At 38.9% G+C, this 17,567-nt stretch overlaps 1 protein-coding gene across 1 annotated transcript in view; it reads left to right on the plus strand.

The window, feature by feature from the left end:
- Positions 1-17,567, plus strand: part of SLC7A11 (solute carrier family 7 member 11) — a gene marked incomplete at its 3' end in the record, with an annotated part of 86,186 nt that overhangs the window by 1,750 nt on the left and 66,869 nt on the right. Inside the window, exons 2-4 of the mRNA XM_082837712.1 lie at positions 2,581-2,707; positions 6,974-7,089; positions 14,109-14,234. Of these exons, the coding sequence (XP_082693838.1) occupies positions 2,581-2,707; positions 6,974-7,089; positions 14,109-14,234 (369 nt within the window). The remainder of the gene's footprint in view (positions 1-2,580; positions 2,708-6,973; positions 7,090-14,108; positions 14,235-17,567) is intronic.

A 17,567-nucleotide genomic window follows, 5' to 3' on the forward strand; every position in this document is an offset into this window, starting at 1 on the left:
TAATAGTAAAGAGGTAATAAATGTCCCCTCATGAGGTGGGCACATTACTAGAAAGCTACCTGGGTTAGTTGTGAAGGTGACAAAAACTGGTGAATGGTCAAGAAAATTAAATTTTATTTATGTTATGGGAAACATGTCTAAGACATATTTGCTCTTCTCTGGCAAACAGTGTATTCTGATTTCAAAAGATACTGTTCTTTAAAGGTACTAACTCTTTGTCCAAACTCTAGGACCAAGTACTAACTCTTGGTCCTACAAGGACCAATCCATTTATTCTTAAGGCCTTGCAGTGTTTTCAGCGTTGGTTTGAGCATTCATCAAGAGAACTCCAACTTCCGTTATTAGGAAGAAGGTATTTTAAATAAAACTTGTTTAAAAAAAAGCTGCATAGAAAGATCTACAGAGGAATTATTTTGGGGTTATTTTAGCTTACAAAGGGTTCGTGGTATTCATATGGTGTGGCATGTACGTTTATAGATGAACAAAGAGAAACTTAACTGTTGATCTTTCTAAATGACTATGCCTCCTCAGCCTTTAATCTTCTCCAACACGTGGTATATTCAGAACAAATCAGTGTCTGATGGGAGAGACCATAACCAGTTTCCTGGATTTTGCATACTGTGTGCCTGCAGCTCCCACTATGAGATTCCATTTTCGTAAACAATAAAAGGTTATTCAGATATAATAAAATGGATGGCTCTGAGCGTTAACTAGTTAAAGTGATGTTGACCTGTACTAAGAAAATATGCTTCTGCATAAGTATATCATCTCAAGAAGTTCAGGAAAAAAAAAAAGCTAAAGGGACTAGCTAAGTTTATACTTGAGTTGGTATTCTTTGATTACTAACTGCAGTGAGTGTGCTCCTGTACTAACCTACTTATCTATATTTGCATTGCATTTATTACTTAAGTTACTAGGAACTTTTGATAGGAGTACCTTCTTAACAGGAAGCAGAGCAAAATATAAGGGAAAAAATCCTTTGTCTTAGAACTCTAGAACTCTGGGACTAAAAGTAAAGAATTTGTATATTGGATTTACAGGTGTTTTTTAAGCCAGGGTCAATACATGGATTCTTACAACCTATTCTGAACTTTTTTCATCTGGGTAAAATGGTTATAGAGCTTGAGACCTTTAAATGAAAATTTCATTTCTCCAGAACTCAATTTAAACCTGGGGCAACTATCCTGGAGTTTCAGCAAAGCATACAAAGGTCTAGGTATTGATTCTTGGGGGATAAATTCTGAGGTACTTAAGACACTTTCCAATAACATTTTATATCGGCTGCTTCTTTGTACAGCCTGCCAACATGGTGACTGGTTTCCAACAGAGAGTGAATTGCAACTAGTTCCAATTCGTTATAAATAGACAAGCTATATCAGTGATCCCCAAATATCAATCTGTAGACTAGTTACTTTAAAATTAACCTGTGCGAATTTTAAACTAATAGATTTTCTTGGATGCCTCTGTTGGACAGTCTGGCCTCTCTTGGTTAGAGAGTAGGTCTGGGGTATAGCCTTAGCGTTTGTTTTTTTTAATTTAATTTAATTTTTTATTTTTTTATTTTTTATTTTTTTGTTTGTTTTTAAATAAAAAATTCTCCCCGGGTGACTCTGATCCAGTACTAGGTTCAGGAATACAAGAAGTGATACAGGAATACAGTAACTGACACTAAGATTTTGCTGAATATCCGAATTACATTCATGTTGGACAGTTCTACCTGAAGCTTTACTGATGAGTAATAACTTCCCACACTTTGAGTCCCCAGAGCAGGCCAGGCAGAAATTACGTCTTACGTTCGAGTACTTGGCAGTATGGAGAGAACTCTTCACATAATGTCAAAATATATTTTTCATTTTCTTGGAAATTCATTGCTCACGTTAGTAGATACAGCTGTATTTCACGAGGTGCTCTCTGCGTGGCAGGCTCAGCCCTGTCCTTGGCATCCTTTTCAAATTTAAACACACAAACTCCATACAGAGTGTGTACTTCGAAGACATGCAAGAAAAACTTTCCTAAAAACAGAATAGCTGCGTCAAAATTCATTTTGTTGACAAGCAAAACATATCCTACAAATTAAATGAAGGCTTCCAAAGCCTTGGGTCCATACGTCTCTGGAGAACAGATGAATCTTATTTATTTTGACATGCCACAGAAATATCATTTATTAAAAGGCTTCTCAATGTAATGAGGTCAATTTGTGATAATTCCTTGTTTTGATGTGAAGTTCCTTGAAAAATAGGTGAGTAATACTGGCATCCATCTACTCCTTTTCTCTTGTCAGGTTTGAGATTCAAACTTCTTAATAATATGATATTGTTTTAGAAGTTGTGTCCTTACTATTTCAAGTCAGATTACATTGTTTGAATAGAATGAACTAGATCTCAAATGTGAGGAGGTTACAAGAGGAGTCTGGAGGCTCTTAGGAATTCGATGACTGTTATTAATTTTGAAAAAGGATGTCATTCAGATCAAAGGAGGTAGTAACATCTCACACAACAGAAACATTGTTGTATCCATTCTACTGCTGGATGACTCGGTAATATTTTAACTTTTCACCTTTTTATTATAAATATTTCACAGGAGCCTTGTCCTATGCTGAACTGGGAACAACTATAAAGAAATCTGGTGGTCATTACACATACATTCTGGAAGTCTTTGGCCCGTTACCAGCTTTTGTGCGAGTCTGGGTAGAACTGCTCATTATACGGTAAGAGCCTACATACAAAAAAATTAAGGAAAAATAAACCTATTCATTATACCTTTTTTTTTTTTTTTTTTTTTTTTTTTGCGGTACGCGGGTCTCTCACTGTTGTGGCCTCTCCCGTTGCGGAGCACAGGCTCCGGACGCGCAGGCTCAGCGGCCATGGCTCACGGGCCCAGCCGCTCGGCGGCATGTGGGATCTTCCCGGACCGGGGCACGAACCCGTGTCCCCTGCATCGGCAGGCGGACTCTCAACCACTGCGCCACCAGGGAAGCCCTTCATTATACCATTTTTTAATCACCTTGATTATTTTTAAGTAGTTAGAAATATACATGTCATGTGATTATATGGTAAACATGTCTACTTCAGGACATAAAATCTGGGATGGAATACCTTTCTCAATGAGTGTGTTTAATACAATTTTGCCACTGGCGGTAGTTTGCCAACCCTGCCAAACTTTTAAAGCATCTGCTTTTTGTTAATATTCAGTTATTTTCCATGACATTTTCAGGACAGATGCTGACTTGAAAAGGATAAGAAGCATCAAAATCTACCTTGATAAATCAGACCTTTTGTTTGATTGTAAATCATAATTAGACAAAATTAAATGTTACGTTATAGGAACTGGAGTTTTTCTTCTTGTAGATTACACCATTAAGCCATCTTAGTTTACTCAGTTTTCGTGACTAGGAAGCTTCTGTTCCTAACAATTTAGTATGTCGCCAAGTTGTTGTTGCTTTTGTTTTTGTTTTTGTTTTTCTTGGCTGTATTGGGTCTTCATTGCTGCATGTGGGCTTTCTCTAGTTGTGGCAGGCAGGGGTTACTCATCATTGCGGTGCGTGGGCTCCTCATTGCGGTGGCTTCTCATTGTGGAGCACAAGCTCCAGGCGTGCGGGCTTCAGTAGTTGTGGCACGTGGGCCCAGTAGTTGTGGCATGCGGGCTCTAGAGCGCAGGCTCAGTAGTTATGGCGCATGGGCTTAGTTGCTTCGCGGCATGTAGGATCTTCCTGGACCAGGGTTTGAACCCATGTCCCCTGCATTGACAGGCGGATTCTTAACCACTGCACCACCAGGGAAGCCCGTTACCAAGTTTTATACTCTATAAAAGAACAAAACTTCACTTGTCACAGATGACTCATATCCTCATCTTAAACAAATCAGTGAACTACTGTTGCGAAAAGCTTTTTTGAGTTTATCTTTGTAAGAATACGTTCCTCTTCCTGATAGCCCTGGTTTAAAATCAAACCAAATAATGCTAAGTCACCCTGAGCGGCAAATTTCCTCCAACTTTGTGGGAAACTTATGATGTCACCTGAGAAGTTTAAAAGTATCTTGAAGGCAGATGGCGTCCGTGAAATGTGACTAACACATTCTGATTGCAGAGTTTAACATGAATAAGTAGAGAAACTTGCTCTTACTGTAAACTTATCAAACTTACACAGCTGAGAGCTCCTGTGAGCTTTTATCCTGTCATGTGGGCCTAAGTGGCAAATGCAGAGCTAGTAAGTATTGACTTAACACTAATCTTGGTTTTTATAGTTCTAGGAGTCTCTTTTTTATCAAAGAGCTTAGAGTAGTATTTACTTCTTTGTGAAATCTGTTCTCCTTTTAGACAATTCTGCATTATTTAAAGTTTGTTATAATGAAATAATGATAAAGAGGTATTTTGTTCCTTTTCTAAACTCTGGGATTGGCCCGGGATGTGCCTTCCACTCTTTTCTGATCATCTGAATATTACTCTTCAAAGGTCAACTTAAATTCTGTCATTTCCACAGTTAAGTTCCTGTTCACCCTAGTTTATAGTATGTCTTTCCTCTCCTAATTCTTCTGAGAAAAATGCAGTCTCATCTTCTCATTTGACATTGAACATGATGTCATATAACCTTACGTAATATTTTAGGAATCCGCGCTCTGTTTCCCTGTTAAAACTGCAAGCATTTCAAGCATATAAGACCAAGTCTCACACTTTTTGTAACCCTTATACCACTTAATTCAGTGCCCTGATGATCAGATATTAAATTCTTTTTGAACAAGTAACTGAAAGATTAAGGTTATAATATTTTGAATACAACATACTCAGCATTCAGATGGCTACACTGCTTATTTAGAGTGCTGGCCTGTCAGGCCAGTAGGCTTTTGGAACCTGATGTAGCTGGACTTGAGTCCTGCTTTAGTCCTGTATTGGCTGATTGTATTGACGGTGTGATGAGCATGGTCATTCCATTTGCAGCAGTAGCACCGATACGGTGCTTTTGCGTTCACTTATTCATTCCACAAACGGCTACTGAATGGTGAATGGCACGTTAAAGAGACCTGAAGTGGAGTGAGCCAATGGTTCCTATTCTCAAGCAGCTCATGATCAAATGTTACTTTAATCACAGAAGAGCTACTTCGTGGTGTGTGTGTGTGTGTGTGTGTGTGTGTGTGTGTGTGTGTGTGTGTTTACAGAAGAAATTACCTAGATATATTCTAGAAGCTTTTTTAATGGGTTCATATATTTCTTTGTAATAATGGACTCAACTGGTTTCTCAGATAGGCAGAGTCATGAATGGCTTGAGGGGTGACAAGATACCTAGGTACTTTAACATTTCTCTTCCATTGAAAACACCCATGGTACCTAAATACTTACTATTAAAATTGTACATCAGGTTAAGACACTCTTGTCAGAATTAGTCTGTAAAAACAAATCTTAAGGGAAAAAAAATCACACATCAGGGGTCATTTGATTGAATTCACACATTGACTATATATTCAATATTCATTGGGTTTCTACTGTATGACAGACACTATTACTATACACTGAAGATGAAATAATGATTAAGTTGGACACAGCCTTGTACTCATGGATCTCAGGGTCAAATGAGGGAAACAGTTATGAATCAAGACATCACATAAGAGGATATAAAGTTACTACTGTGATACACACTGTGAAAGAGAAGCCATGAGGTTCCGGAAGAGAGTACACTCTGGGAGATCTAACCCGATCAGGGGACTGGAGAAGCTTCCTTGGGCAAAAGACTGAACTAAGACCTGAGGTATGAGAAACGTCAGTGAGTTGCAGGGCCCTCAGGCAAAGGGCATTCATATCCTTGTGTGGGAAGAAGCACACTGAAGAGGAAGGAAAAGCTCAGAGCAGATAGAGCCTTGAATTGAAGAGTTTTTGCATATCCTGAGCATGTTTTGAAAGCACTACGATGTCATGACCAGATTTTAATTTATACGTCAAAAATTTATAAACGATGGTGACCGAGAAAAATAATCTTGTTGGGGTGAGGAAGAGGCTCTCTTGGAAAAGAAAAAAAAAAAAAATCAAGAAATCTGTCATGCTAGTACTGGCAGGTCAAGGTTGGAACACATAATGGTGGTTGGTTTTCTGACAGTTAGGAGTTGGACATGGGTGTTGTATAACCATGAGAAGGAAGATAAGCTGAAAGGGAAGACAGGCAGGACAAAGTAGATAATATCATGGACTTACCTGTGTATCTAACAAATATGCATTCATATATAGATATATTTAAACTAAAGGCATCTGTAATCTTTGCATAGAAATAGTTGAAAAATTAAGATAGAATGGTCTGTTACCTATTTCACTATATACCTGAAGTTACTGCATTTTCTTATTTCATGCGTGTTTTCTCCATTTGTAAAATTACAAGAATACTTTTATTTTTCAATGTATACTTTGCATCTAAATATTTCTGTGGAATTAAGAATAATCACTTGGCTCTTCAAGTTTTGGTCTGTATGGAAAACCAAGACTGATACGATATCAAGCACATAAGCATATATTTGCAATGAACACTTATTAGTACTAGTTTTTTTAAGGTGAGTTTTGTGTTCCTTTTCTGACCATGACCCAACCCATTAGACCTGCACTGTTAATGCATTCATACCGTGCTGGAGTTTAATTGTTGACTTACTGAGAAAGAAGATTGCTTCTTGTGAAACCCACTTCTGTCAGGATCTCAAGTAATAAACTCAATTTTTAAGAAAAATTCGAATACGGGAAGGCAGGGGCAAAACTGACAGTACCCAGCCTTGTACCCAAGGAGATGTGAAGTTTAAAAAGGAGCCCCCAAAGTTGTAGACAGTATTTCATTCGGAATGTCTATGACAACCTAATCAAATATGGACTTCTGAAAATCACAGACTTCCGTATTTAATATGTTCCACATGCTGAATAATAGCACCTCAGTGTAGAACGAGTTGAGTGAAGATGCTCTTTTCTTTTTCTGTAGTTAACCTAAATATGTATTTTTTTTTTCTTCTAGCCCTGCAGCCACTGCTGTGATATCTCTGGCCTTTGGACGGTACATTCTGGAACCATTTTTCATTCAGTGTGAAATTCCTGAACTTGCAGTCAAGCTCATTACAGCTGTGGGCATAAGTGAGTATCATAGGTGTACATATGAAAGAGAAAAAAAAAATCCCTACAACAGGGATTGGAGACAAAGTTTCTTAAGACTTTTTGTGTGGTGGGACTGCTTCCCACATGGTGTTCTTTTTGCTTACAGTTCACTGCCAAGTTTGTGTTTGGAAAACAAAGAAAAGAATAAGGAGGTGGAGTGATACCTGATATGACATTACATGCCCGTTTTGCACCGGGTCAGTAGCTCTGACGGCTAAGCTTTTAAAATAGGCAAACAAAACCACTTTGTTAGTAAAATAGTAACCGGATTGTACATAAAAAGAGACGTTTACAAATGAAAACCCAATTTTTAAATGGATTCTGTATTGGAAAATATCCTTCCTCACCGATAACGTGTTGAATCAGAACGCACTTAGCCTCATGGAATGGTGTTTGTGTGTTGGGTGTGTGTGGTGTTCATGAATTTTCTAGTGTTAGCAGCTGTCACTCTCAGTGTTAGGATTTTAGCTGTCCATCGATGGTCACAAGAGTCTTCCTCCAGTATTTGATTATTAGTAATGTTCCTCAACTAGGAGTCTTCTTTATTGTCTCTAAATTAGGAAGTTGTTCATTTTCACCAGTGGGCACAGATATTAGAACTCTCTTTAAAAGAGGAAATTAAAAAAGAGGAACATGACCAAAATGATATAAGTGATATGAAGCCCAATATGACTCTAACTTCCTGTTATAAGAGTCGACATTCCAAACTCTTAAATATAATGGGAGATGATCACTTACTTGTAGATACTAACTGAATCACTGTTTTCAGAATCAATATGATCCCACTTGATGAAGTTTGACCTACTTGGAGATAGAGAGCTCCCCAGGAATAATTGAACTGCATACCCATGAAAGAATTTGTAGCTGTACATGACTGAAGTATTTCAATAGAACAACGAAGAGAGACATGAACATTTGACAGTAGAGGGGTGAGTGGTCAGTTAGCAGGAAAGAGTTAGGAATTGCACTTAAAATATCCCTAGTGCTGGGTACATGTATTTCTGAACTTAAGTAGGTTCATCCTGGATTCTCCCCCTTCATTCACGGAACCTACACAAATAATTGTTCGGTGAAATCTTTGAAGGGAGGCAAAGAAAAATACTCGAATTAGACATTTCTGAGTTCTGGAAAGGTAATGGTGTTCCTGATTCACCTTGCCCTTGATAACATACTACCGATGTGAGACTTGGGGACACATCACTTCAACTTTCTGCACCTCAGTGTTCTTACCTTTAAATCGTGCCCAGTCTCATCAGGTGTCTTGTGAAGATGAAACGATAGTAAAAGAGACAATGTATATAAAGTGTTTTGGAGAATGCCAGAAATTTTTTAAGAATGAAGTTACAAATGGTAGCTCTTTATACTCTTGTGGGAAAACATCTCATCAAATTCCATGAGACCAGGGGCTTACTCACTGCTGTGTTTCCAGCCCTTCCCATAGCACCTAGCATGTCGTTTGCGCTCAGTAAATATTTATTGACAACTGATTTTTATGAGAAGAGGTCTAAGAATTTTTCTCTAGTAGAGAAGCCAATGGAATGCCTGTGTGTTAAACTCGGAGGATTACACATCTTCAGGTCTCTCAGGCAGCAGGCAGATGGAGGTAAATAGTTTGCTCCGATCTAACACCATGAATTTTTGAATTTTTGAATTTTTGAACCATCTTAGCATAGTGGTGATAACTCAGGCTCTGGAGGCAAACTACCTGGAATTGGAAGTCAGTGTCATAATTTCTTAGTTATGTGATTTAGGGCTAAATATTAAACCTCTTTAAGCATTGTTTTTATTTATTGGTAAAATACCTGTGAAAAGATCATTTATCCTGAATGGCTGTGGAAGGGTGAAGTTAGTCAGATTTTTAAGACTTAGCAGAGTGCCTTAACCGACCACTTGAGAAATGAGAGTGGTGTGTTAGGGGGGCATTACTGAATACTAATTCGCCCCCTACCCTTTTAAAAGTACTCTACCTCGTTTCTGTCAAATTAATAAAAATGAGAAGTTTTTGCTTACCCCAAATCTTGTCCGTTCTGGTAAACGTATCAGGCACATGGAAGTTGAACGGGGAAATCTTGTATATTCACGTTTGTCTTCTCTCCTCTAGCCCAATACTGACATTACTCCCTTTAACTTTTATGGAACTCCATGAATTTTCACTCTCCTTGTAGCTTCAATAAACATTGAAGTATGTTCAATACTTGAAATGATATTTAGTTTTTTGGTTCTGCACTCCTGAAACTAGACCCTGTTTAAGTATACACTCGAATGGCAGAATATTATAATAAAAATACTTTCCTTAAAATGTGGGATCTAGGGCTTCCCTGGTGGCGCAGTGGTTGAGAGTCCGCCTGCCGATGCAGGGGACACGGGTTCGTGCCCCGGTCCGGGAAGATCCCACGTGCCGCGGAGCGGCCGGGCCCGTGAGCCATGGCCGCTGAGCCTGCGCATCCGGAGCCTGTGCTCCGCAACGGGAGAGGCCACAACAGTGAGAGGCCCGCGTACCGCAAAATAATAAAATAAAATAAAATAAAATGTGGGATCTAGTCTCAGATGCATCCCTAACAGCCTCTCTCTCCATCTCAATTTTCTTACTAGTTTAGTTTACGTCGGTGAGTAAAGAGCCCTACCTTCTTCCCATAACCTGTGGGAATAATTGGGGGAAGGAAACAAAGTAACAGTAATGATGGCGATGTGGGAAAAACGAATAGCCATTTCTACAAATGCAGTACTGTACTTTCTTTTCTAAAACTGTCCTTTCCTGGCATCATTAAATTACATGAAAGAAACTCTAGGCCCAGTTCTGTGCTGGCTTCTCAGACATTGTACATGGAGTGACTCTCTATAAATCTGAAATTGGACTATCCCTACTCCTTTTCTACCATAACTAGATACCATGGCAAGCAATTCTTAGGGAAATACATGTTGTGTTGAAATATACAAGGGCCGCAGAACAGCAGCCGTACCCTTCAGGAGGGTGAGAAATAAAATGTGGAATCAAAGTGTCCTGAAATCCCAGCCAAGATAAACATGAACCTTAGCAGAGAGGAAGCGTCACCGGGAGTCTGGAAGAACTAGGTATAGTAGTGAGATCGTACGTGTCTTCTGAGCTACTTCCGCATTGTTACCTGTGAACGACTGGTGAAAGTGTGGACTCTGGGGTCAGCTTACTTGGCTTCAATCCTATCTTTGCGCCTTACCTTCGTGAACACGGGCAAGTTAAGTAATATCTGGATTCTCACCTGCTCATCAGAAAAATAACACCAGTGATGGTAACCGCGTCATAGAGATAAGATTAAATAACATTATCCACGTAAGGTCCTTGCACAATGTCTGTCATATAACAATAGTACATATTTATTTAAGGCTTACCATTTTTATTCCCGATAGTGAGATCCTAGATATAGTCTCTCTGCTTTATAAAGGTTGTTTATTGCTGAAATTAATGTATCCAGGAAATGAATGCAAAGAGACAGAGGCGACCCAGGCAGCTGCTACAAAGAACAGTGGAGCAATTCACCTTAGCTCACCACGTCACATCCATATACCGTCCATATATTTTACCAGTTTAGCACAGAGCAGTCAGAAGCCAGAAGCCAGGGAGAACCTGAACCTGGGAGATAACCCAATATATCCAGGCTCGGTCATCTCACTCTGCAAAATAAAAGACAGACTTGAATGACGGAAGTGCAGAAAGAAATACTTACCAGTCCTTAAATCATGGTACCAGTTTTCAACACTCCTTGTTGCTGCATTTCAGTTCTTAGGAAACGGCATCATTAATAAGTAAATAAAAACTGTATGTCCCTCCGTTTTCCTTTTGGTAACATTTAAGGTAAGCAATAATAATAAGCCCAAATTGATACAGGTAATTCTTAATGCATGAAGTTAGCCATCGTTACTCAAAGGAAGTAAAGCTAGGCTGAAAGCTTGCCCACTTTTCTTTGATGATTACAATGTGGATAGATAGTGTATAAAAACCAAAGTCTTGTAGATGTTGTTCCAGAAGCTCTGAAAACTTGCATTTAGTGAATCCCAAATCCCTTTTCAGTATTGTTGGATAAGCGATATACATAGACTTAAATTTCTCTGGAAAGACACATGATGAAACAGCAGTTCTAGCCACGTGAGGACCTTCACAGTGCCTCTGTACTGGCTACCTTGTTACTTGTTGAGCTGTATCCCTTCAGGGTCATAGAGGAACATCTCAGCTGGAATTTGGCGTTTGGAATAATGAGGGCAATGTCTGGATGCTCAGATAAAGCAGGGTTTTGAGAAACCTTTGAGAGGTATCAGGCTTAACCAGAATTTTTATTTCAGCTGTCTGAGAGGAAAGCAAGGTGAGATTATCCATTCATAGTATTTGTTTGATTTTGTCTTCCAGTTTTCTAAGAAAACTTTACAAAATATAAAATTCCCAAAACTCATTTTTTTTCTATTTCAGTAGGCATTGAATGTAATGCCTACGCTGTTTATGAACGTAACAAACCTTCTTTCCTCTTTGCAAATATATAGAGGTTCTAAATACGGGGATGCCCCTCTCTCTTTTCCCTCCCCCTTCCTCCCTCCCTCCCTTTCTTCTTTTTCTTCCTTCCTGCCCTCCCGCCCTCTATTCCTTTTTCTCCTTCCTCGTTTTTCTCCCCTCCTCTCCTTACAACAGCTCTTTTCTATTGTGGAGTACTCTCAAAAATACTCTCAAAAATACCTTGGGGTTTTAGGAGCTCTAGTTAAAAGAAAACAGTGCTCTTTTGTTGTTGGTGGGAACATGCACCCAATTATCTTCAGATCAGTGCTGAATCTCCTTAACTAAAAAAATAATCCCTTTCTTATCATGACTCATTTATCACAGAGTAATTTACATAGAAAAAGGAAAAGAATCACTGGATGATGAAGATGAACACAGAGTTGCATTAAATTATTTTCAGTATATAAGTGCTTTGTATAGGGGAGAGAAAAGTAATTATTTTTTATCTTTTCACTGATAAAATAATGCACTTGGTGATTAACAATAGACCTGTCTATTTCTTCATGTTTCCAGCTTCAAACACAGATAAAATATTTCTCTTAGCTTCCCCTGTAGCTTATTCAGGGCTCCAGCCTTTCTAATCATTCTCATCATTATTCCTTTGAAACATTTCTTCATTAGTAACCTCCTATCTAACTTTTCATGGTCCCTTATTCTTCCCATCTTTGAGTTGTTTTCAAAAATGAAAATTGCTTTTATTGAGTTTTTACTTAATACTTCATGTTCATTATAAAAATTATTTTAAATCATGTAGCAAAATAAATTTTTAAACTTGAAAATTATTCAATATTCTGTCATCTGTAGATACCTTCTGTTAATGTTTCAGTAAACACTCATTCAGAATTTTTCCGTTCCTTTCTCTCTGTGTCTTTATCTATCTTTCTATCTACCTAACAATTTATCATCTACCCATCTCTCTGTAATTTGCTGTATTGGTCAGTAAAACGTCATGAACAATCTTTCGTGGAATAAATATTTAACTGCATCATGATTTTACATGGCTGCATAGTAAACCCTTAAAAAGGTATACCTTAATTAGCCTTCCTTTGGGGGCTAGGTTATTTTAAAAAATTTGCTATTATACATTGTGTTGATACATTTGCTCCAATTCTTAAATTCTGAAATGAGCTAATGATTGTATCAGGCAATTGGAACTATGAAGATGACTCATTATTGTACATATGGAAAGCTTCCTATTGCAACCTGAGCTGTAAGAATTCTGTGTTTGGTTTTATCCTCCAAGAAGTATTTTCATACATTTTTGTTATTTGTTTAGGGAGAACACACCTTTTTAAAAATAAAGCTTATAGATAATAACTACAAATATCAGGTATGAAGTAGCTTTTGGGGCAGTGGGGGAGGGAGCAAGTTAACACTAAGCATAGGGTTTTAGAAAGAGCGTAAAGTTGGAATCCACTGTCCAGCATAAGTCACTCCGGCAGAGTATAGGAGGCACGGTTTGAGAATATCGCCATTCATTTCATTCCTCTTTGGCTGAAGTTGGTTTTTTAAAACTGAGGATCCAGCTCATTCATTGATTCAACAAAACCATGTTGACGATCTTCCTGGGCCAGGGATGAAGCTGGATACTAGCAAGACAGAGATGAATAATGCTTCTTCTGCCCTCAAGGTTCTCATGGTCCACAGTGCGGGGAGAGTGAATAGTTGAATACTACTCGGGACACTGGGGACAGTATCACGAAGAAAGGGAAATTCTGCTGGCTTCAGACCCACTGTGCATCTGGGAACTCTTTTGGATTCATCCCTTGTAACATTTTTTCAAGTTCCAAAACGTGTCTGGGAAGCCTATACATTTAGGGTAGGTTGAAAGTCACTCCTGACTGTGCTGATTGGCAAGTGGAAAGGAAATGCAAAAAGTGCTGTCTACAGCTAGTCCTGACGGTGAAGAGTCACGTCCCAGCTCACACATTGCCCCTTCTTGAGTGTGATGCCCCGCTGGCGGGTGACTATGCACAAGGTCAATCATTGAACGAGGAAAGAGTTGCCCGCTGTATCAAGCTGAAGATCTCATTGCATGTGATGACTCATTGCATGTGATGACTTCAACAATCTCATTGCATTCAACAATCTCATTGCATGCGATGACTTCAACAATCTCACTGCATGTGATGACTTCGGGATTTGCTTAGAAGGTATTTTTATATGATTATTAGGGCGCTACAGTCTTTGTCCACTCTTATTGACATATACAAAGAACAAGAGAGAACTTCTTACTGTTCACAGGTTTCATCCAAGCCTCTGAAACTTCGGTGTGCCTAAAAATCACCTAGAGATCTTGCTGAGATACAGATTTGTAGCCCTTAGGTCTGGTGTGGTACCTGAGATTAAGCATTTCTCAACTGCTTCCAGGTAATGGCAACACTGCTGGTTCATGGATGGCACTTTGAAGAGCCACAACCTAAGACGTCTTCATACCAATGATGATTCACCTTTTCTAACTTCATCTATTTGTTTGCAGCTGTGGTGATGGTCCTAAATAGCATGAGTGTCAGCTGGAGCGCCCGGATCCAGATTTTCCTAACCTTTTGCAAGCTCACAGCAATTCTGATAATTATAGTCCCTGGAGTGATGCAGCTAATTAAAGGTAGGGACTGAAAAGTAAACGCTTTTTAAAATACGTTTCTGCTTTTGGTCTCTTCTAACACTAACTTTCGCTTGTGCTAGCAGAATCCCTTAATTAGACTCTCTGCTCATGGAACTTAGGCTCTGTACCGTCATCTAATTGATTTGAAAGCCTGCAACATTGGGGGCTGAGTTGGTATTTACAGCTGAATGGCAACAAGAGGATTAAGACTGGGCCAAGCAACGAAATAAGGCATCAGTGAATTTTCTCTTGGTCTAAACTATTTGTAGCGAAAACACAAAGGGGGAAAGAAAAATAAGCCATTAGTTTTAACTACAGATAAATATGTCTTCTTATTTTTACTTTAAAGTAGTTCAACCACAGTGTTAAAGATTAGAGAGAAAAAGATACCTGGAAAATAATGAAAAATAATGAATAATTCTTTTACGGTTATTATTCCTTTTACCTTGAGAATAGATTCTTGACAGAAGGAGAGTCAGATATGGGAATAGCGTTCGCAAAAAGACAAATATTATCTGACAATAAAGATAGCTGTAAAAATGTAAGTTTTATTGTTACATTAGTTTTTATGTAAAATCTGCATTTCTGTGGAGATGTAACACCATTTTCTGGGAGTATTTGCCTTATAGACTTGACTATTAAACAAGCAAAGATGAGATGGTTGAGGGTGATGTCATTTAGAGTTTCAGTTGTTCTAGGTAAGAAGGCACAGGCAGTTGCTTGGATTCAGGGGAAGTTGTTGGATGAGGAGGAGGTCCAGGTGAGTTATTTAACTAACAATGGGCACAATGGTAGGAAATAAGTAAGAAAGTGAGATGAACTTGTAAAGGACTGACATATAACTTGGGCATGTTAAGTATTTAATGTTTACATTGATATTGTCTGTTCCAAGAAACGGAATTTATAGAGAAATTTAATGAAGTGGCAAGAGAAGAATTACACAAGACAAAAGGAAATGCCAACATTAAGCAAAAAAATCATTGCTGATGGTAGAGGCATTAAACAGTAATAAAAGTGGAACGGTTCGTCATTCTGTAGCTGGGGAAAGGGAGCTGCTGCTGTCCATTTAATAAGCCTTGTGGGAGAGCTTAGAGCTCTCCTGGCTGAATGTTTGCATCAAATCCAGCAACATCAGCCAACGTAAACACAATGAAGATGTTTAACACTATAGCTTACACTGAAGGGAAGACGTGGGCTCACGCTTCTAATTCACCTTGGCCTCCACAGAGCTGGCCTGCCCAAATTTTATCTGACCCGTCAGAAATGTAGGGAAAATAATCTGTTTTGCTGCCGCTCTCCTTTTCTGGGCTAACTCTGTAGACTTCTGTAAGGAATTTCTTCCATTTTTGGAAAGTGCAGAAACTCTGGGTCATGGACCCTTCTTTTGTTCTAGTTTAGGTTCCAAAAGATGATATACTATCCTTTAAAACAAAGACTTTTTTTCATTTCTTTTTTCTTTTTGATGTAATGTAAGACTGTAGTCAGTTTTTACCACTTATTTATATATGTGTGTGAGGTGAGGTGAGGTTGCCCAAGTGGTAGTGTATTGCAAATTCCTTGAGAGCAAAAGTCATGATAGATTGTTTAGATTTGTTTTTTGGCATTACAACAGAATGATCCTTTAATACTTATGGTATTGTTACTGAACCAAACTTAGGGCTGCTTGCCCGATGCACAGCAAAGCCAATCTACTGACACCAAGTTGTGGTGAAGGAAAGTACAGTGTTTATCGCAGGGCCAAGCAAGGAGAATGGGCAGCTCATACTCAAAAGACCTGAACCTCTGGATGGCTTTCAGGAAAGGCCTTTTAAAGACAGTGTGGGGGAGAGGGTCACAGGGTGCATGATCAGCTCACGCACCATTCTCTGATTGGTTGATGAGGAGGTAACAGGTAAGGTCACAGAGGTCAGCATTATCGATCCTCAGGTTGCGGCCAGTTTGGGGCCACAAGACTGTGGTGATCATGCAGTTAGCTTCTTCCACCTGGTGGGGATTTTAGTATCTGGAAAACAACTCAAGGGTGTGACTCAGGATGTTATCTATAGCCCTTAAGGAGTAACTAAAAGACCTTGAGTTCGTTTTACGGCTAAACTATTACTATTTTGTTTTGTCTTGTTTGACTGCTTTCCTTTGTTTCTGCATTTTCTCACTTCTCTGATTAAAATTGCTCTTTGGAACTCAGGGAAGGCCTAGAAGGTTAAAGGTTTTCTACAAACCAGAGGCAGGGGACATGGGGAAGGCCCCACGGGGTCCTGCTCAGTTTCAATATCAGTGCTTAATGTGACCATGTTTCCTTATATCTCACTTAACAGAGAAGTGACCTGAGAATTTTACTACATTTAAAGTAAATTAAATATTTTGGAGAGTATTCTTAGCAGGTTTATTTACTCTATTATTATAAAACAGTGATTCTCTTTGTCTCTAACTTATCACATATTTCTCACATTAATGTGAAACTTCAAGAAGAGAGAAATTCTACTTATACAGATTGTGCATTTATTCTAATCTAATGAGATCCAGAAACTAGCTGTATGTTCTGTATTCTCTTATGAGGATTTGTTAAACTTTCCTTTGAATATAATAACTTTCATCTTCCTGAGACCTCTGTTATGCAGCCGAAATATTCCTGAAACTTAGAAGCACCTCTCTTTCGTAATACTCTCAAAATGGCCCTTTTCAGGGTCTGTGCTTGGGATTCAGTCTTTGCAAAGTATGATATCTTTTGGGCTTCCCTGGTGGCGCAGTGGTTGAGAGTCCACCTGCCAAAGCAGGGGACACGGGTTCCTGCCCCGGTCCGGGAAGATCCCACATGCCGTGGAGCGGCTGTACCCGTGAGCCGTGGCTGCTGAGCCTGCGCGTCCGGAGCCTGTGCTCCGCAATGAGAGAGGCCACAACAGTGAGAGGCCCGCGTACGGCAAAAAAAAAAAAATTTGATATCTTTTATTGATTATTCAGTGCTGCACTCTTAGGAATATTGTCCCTTAAGGCCAAGTAGACTACAGATCATGGTAAAGCAGTATGCAACAGATGTTTTTACAGGGTTTCCAGTATTTATATTCTCCTTCTATGAGGATAAGAGATGTTTTTGTAAAATAGGTATTTCTGAATTGACAGTATCATTTTAAAAAATGAACTATATTTAGGAATTGGATGCTTTGAGGGGAAAGTCATTTAGTGGATAACTCAATATTCTCCATTTGGGGTCTCAAAACTTGCACGTTATATTGATACATGTGTTGTTGTCTGTACAATGCAGGCAAAAACTGAGATTTGAGTGAAGAGAAAAAGGGTCTTATGTATATCATCTACCTCCCATCCGCCTTTTATTTTCTT

The sequence above is a fragment of the Leucopleurus acutus genome (assembly GCF_964270905.1).
Source record: "Leucopleurus acutus genome assembly, chromosome: 4".
NCBI classification, from domain to species: Eukaryota; Metazoa; Chordata; class Mammalia; order Artiodactyla; family Delphinidae; genus Leucopleurus; species Leucopleurus acutus.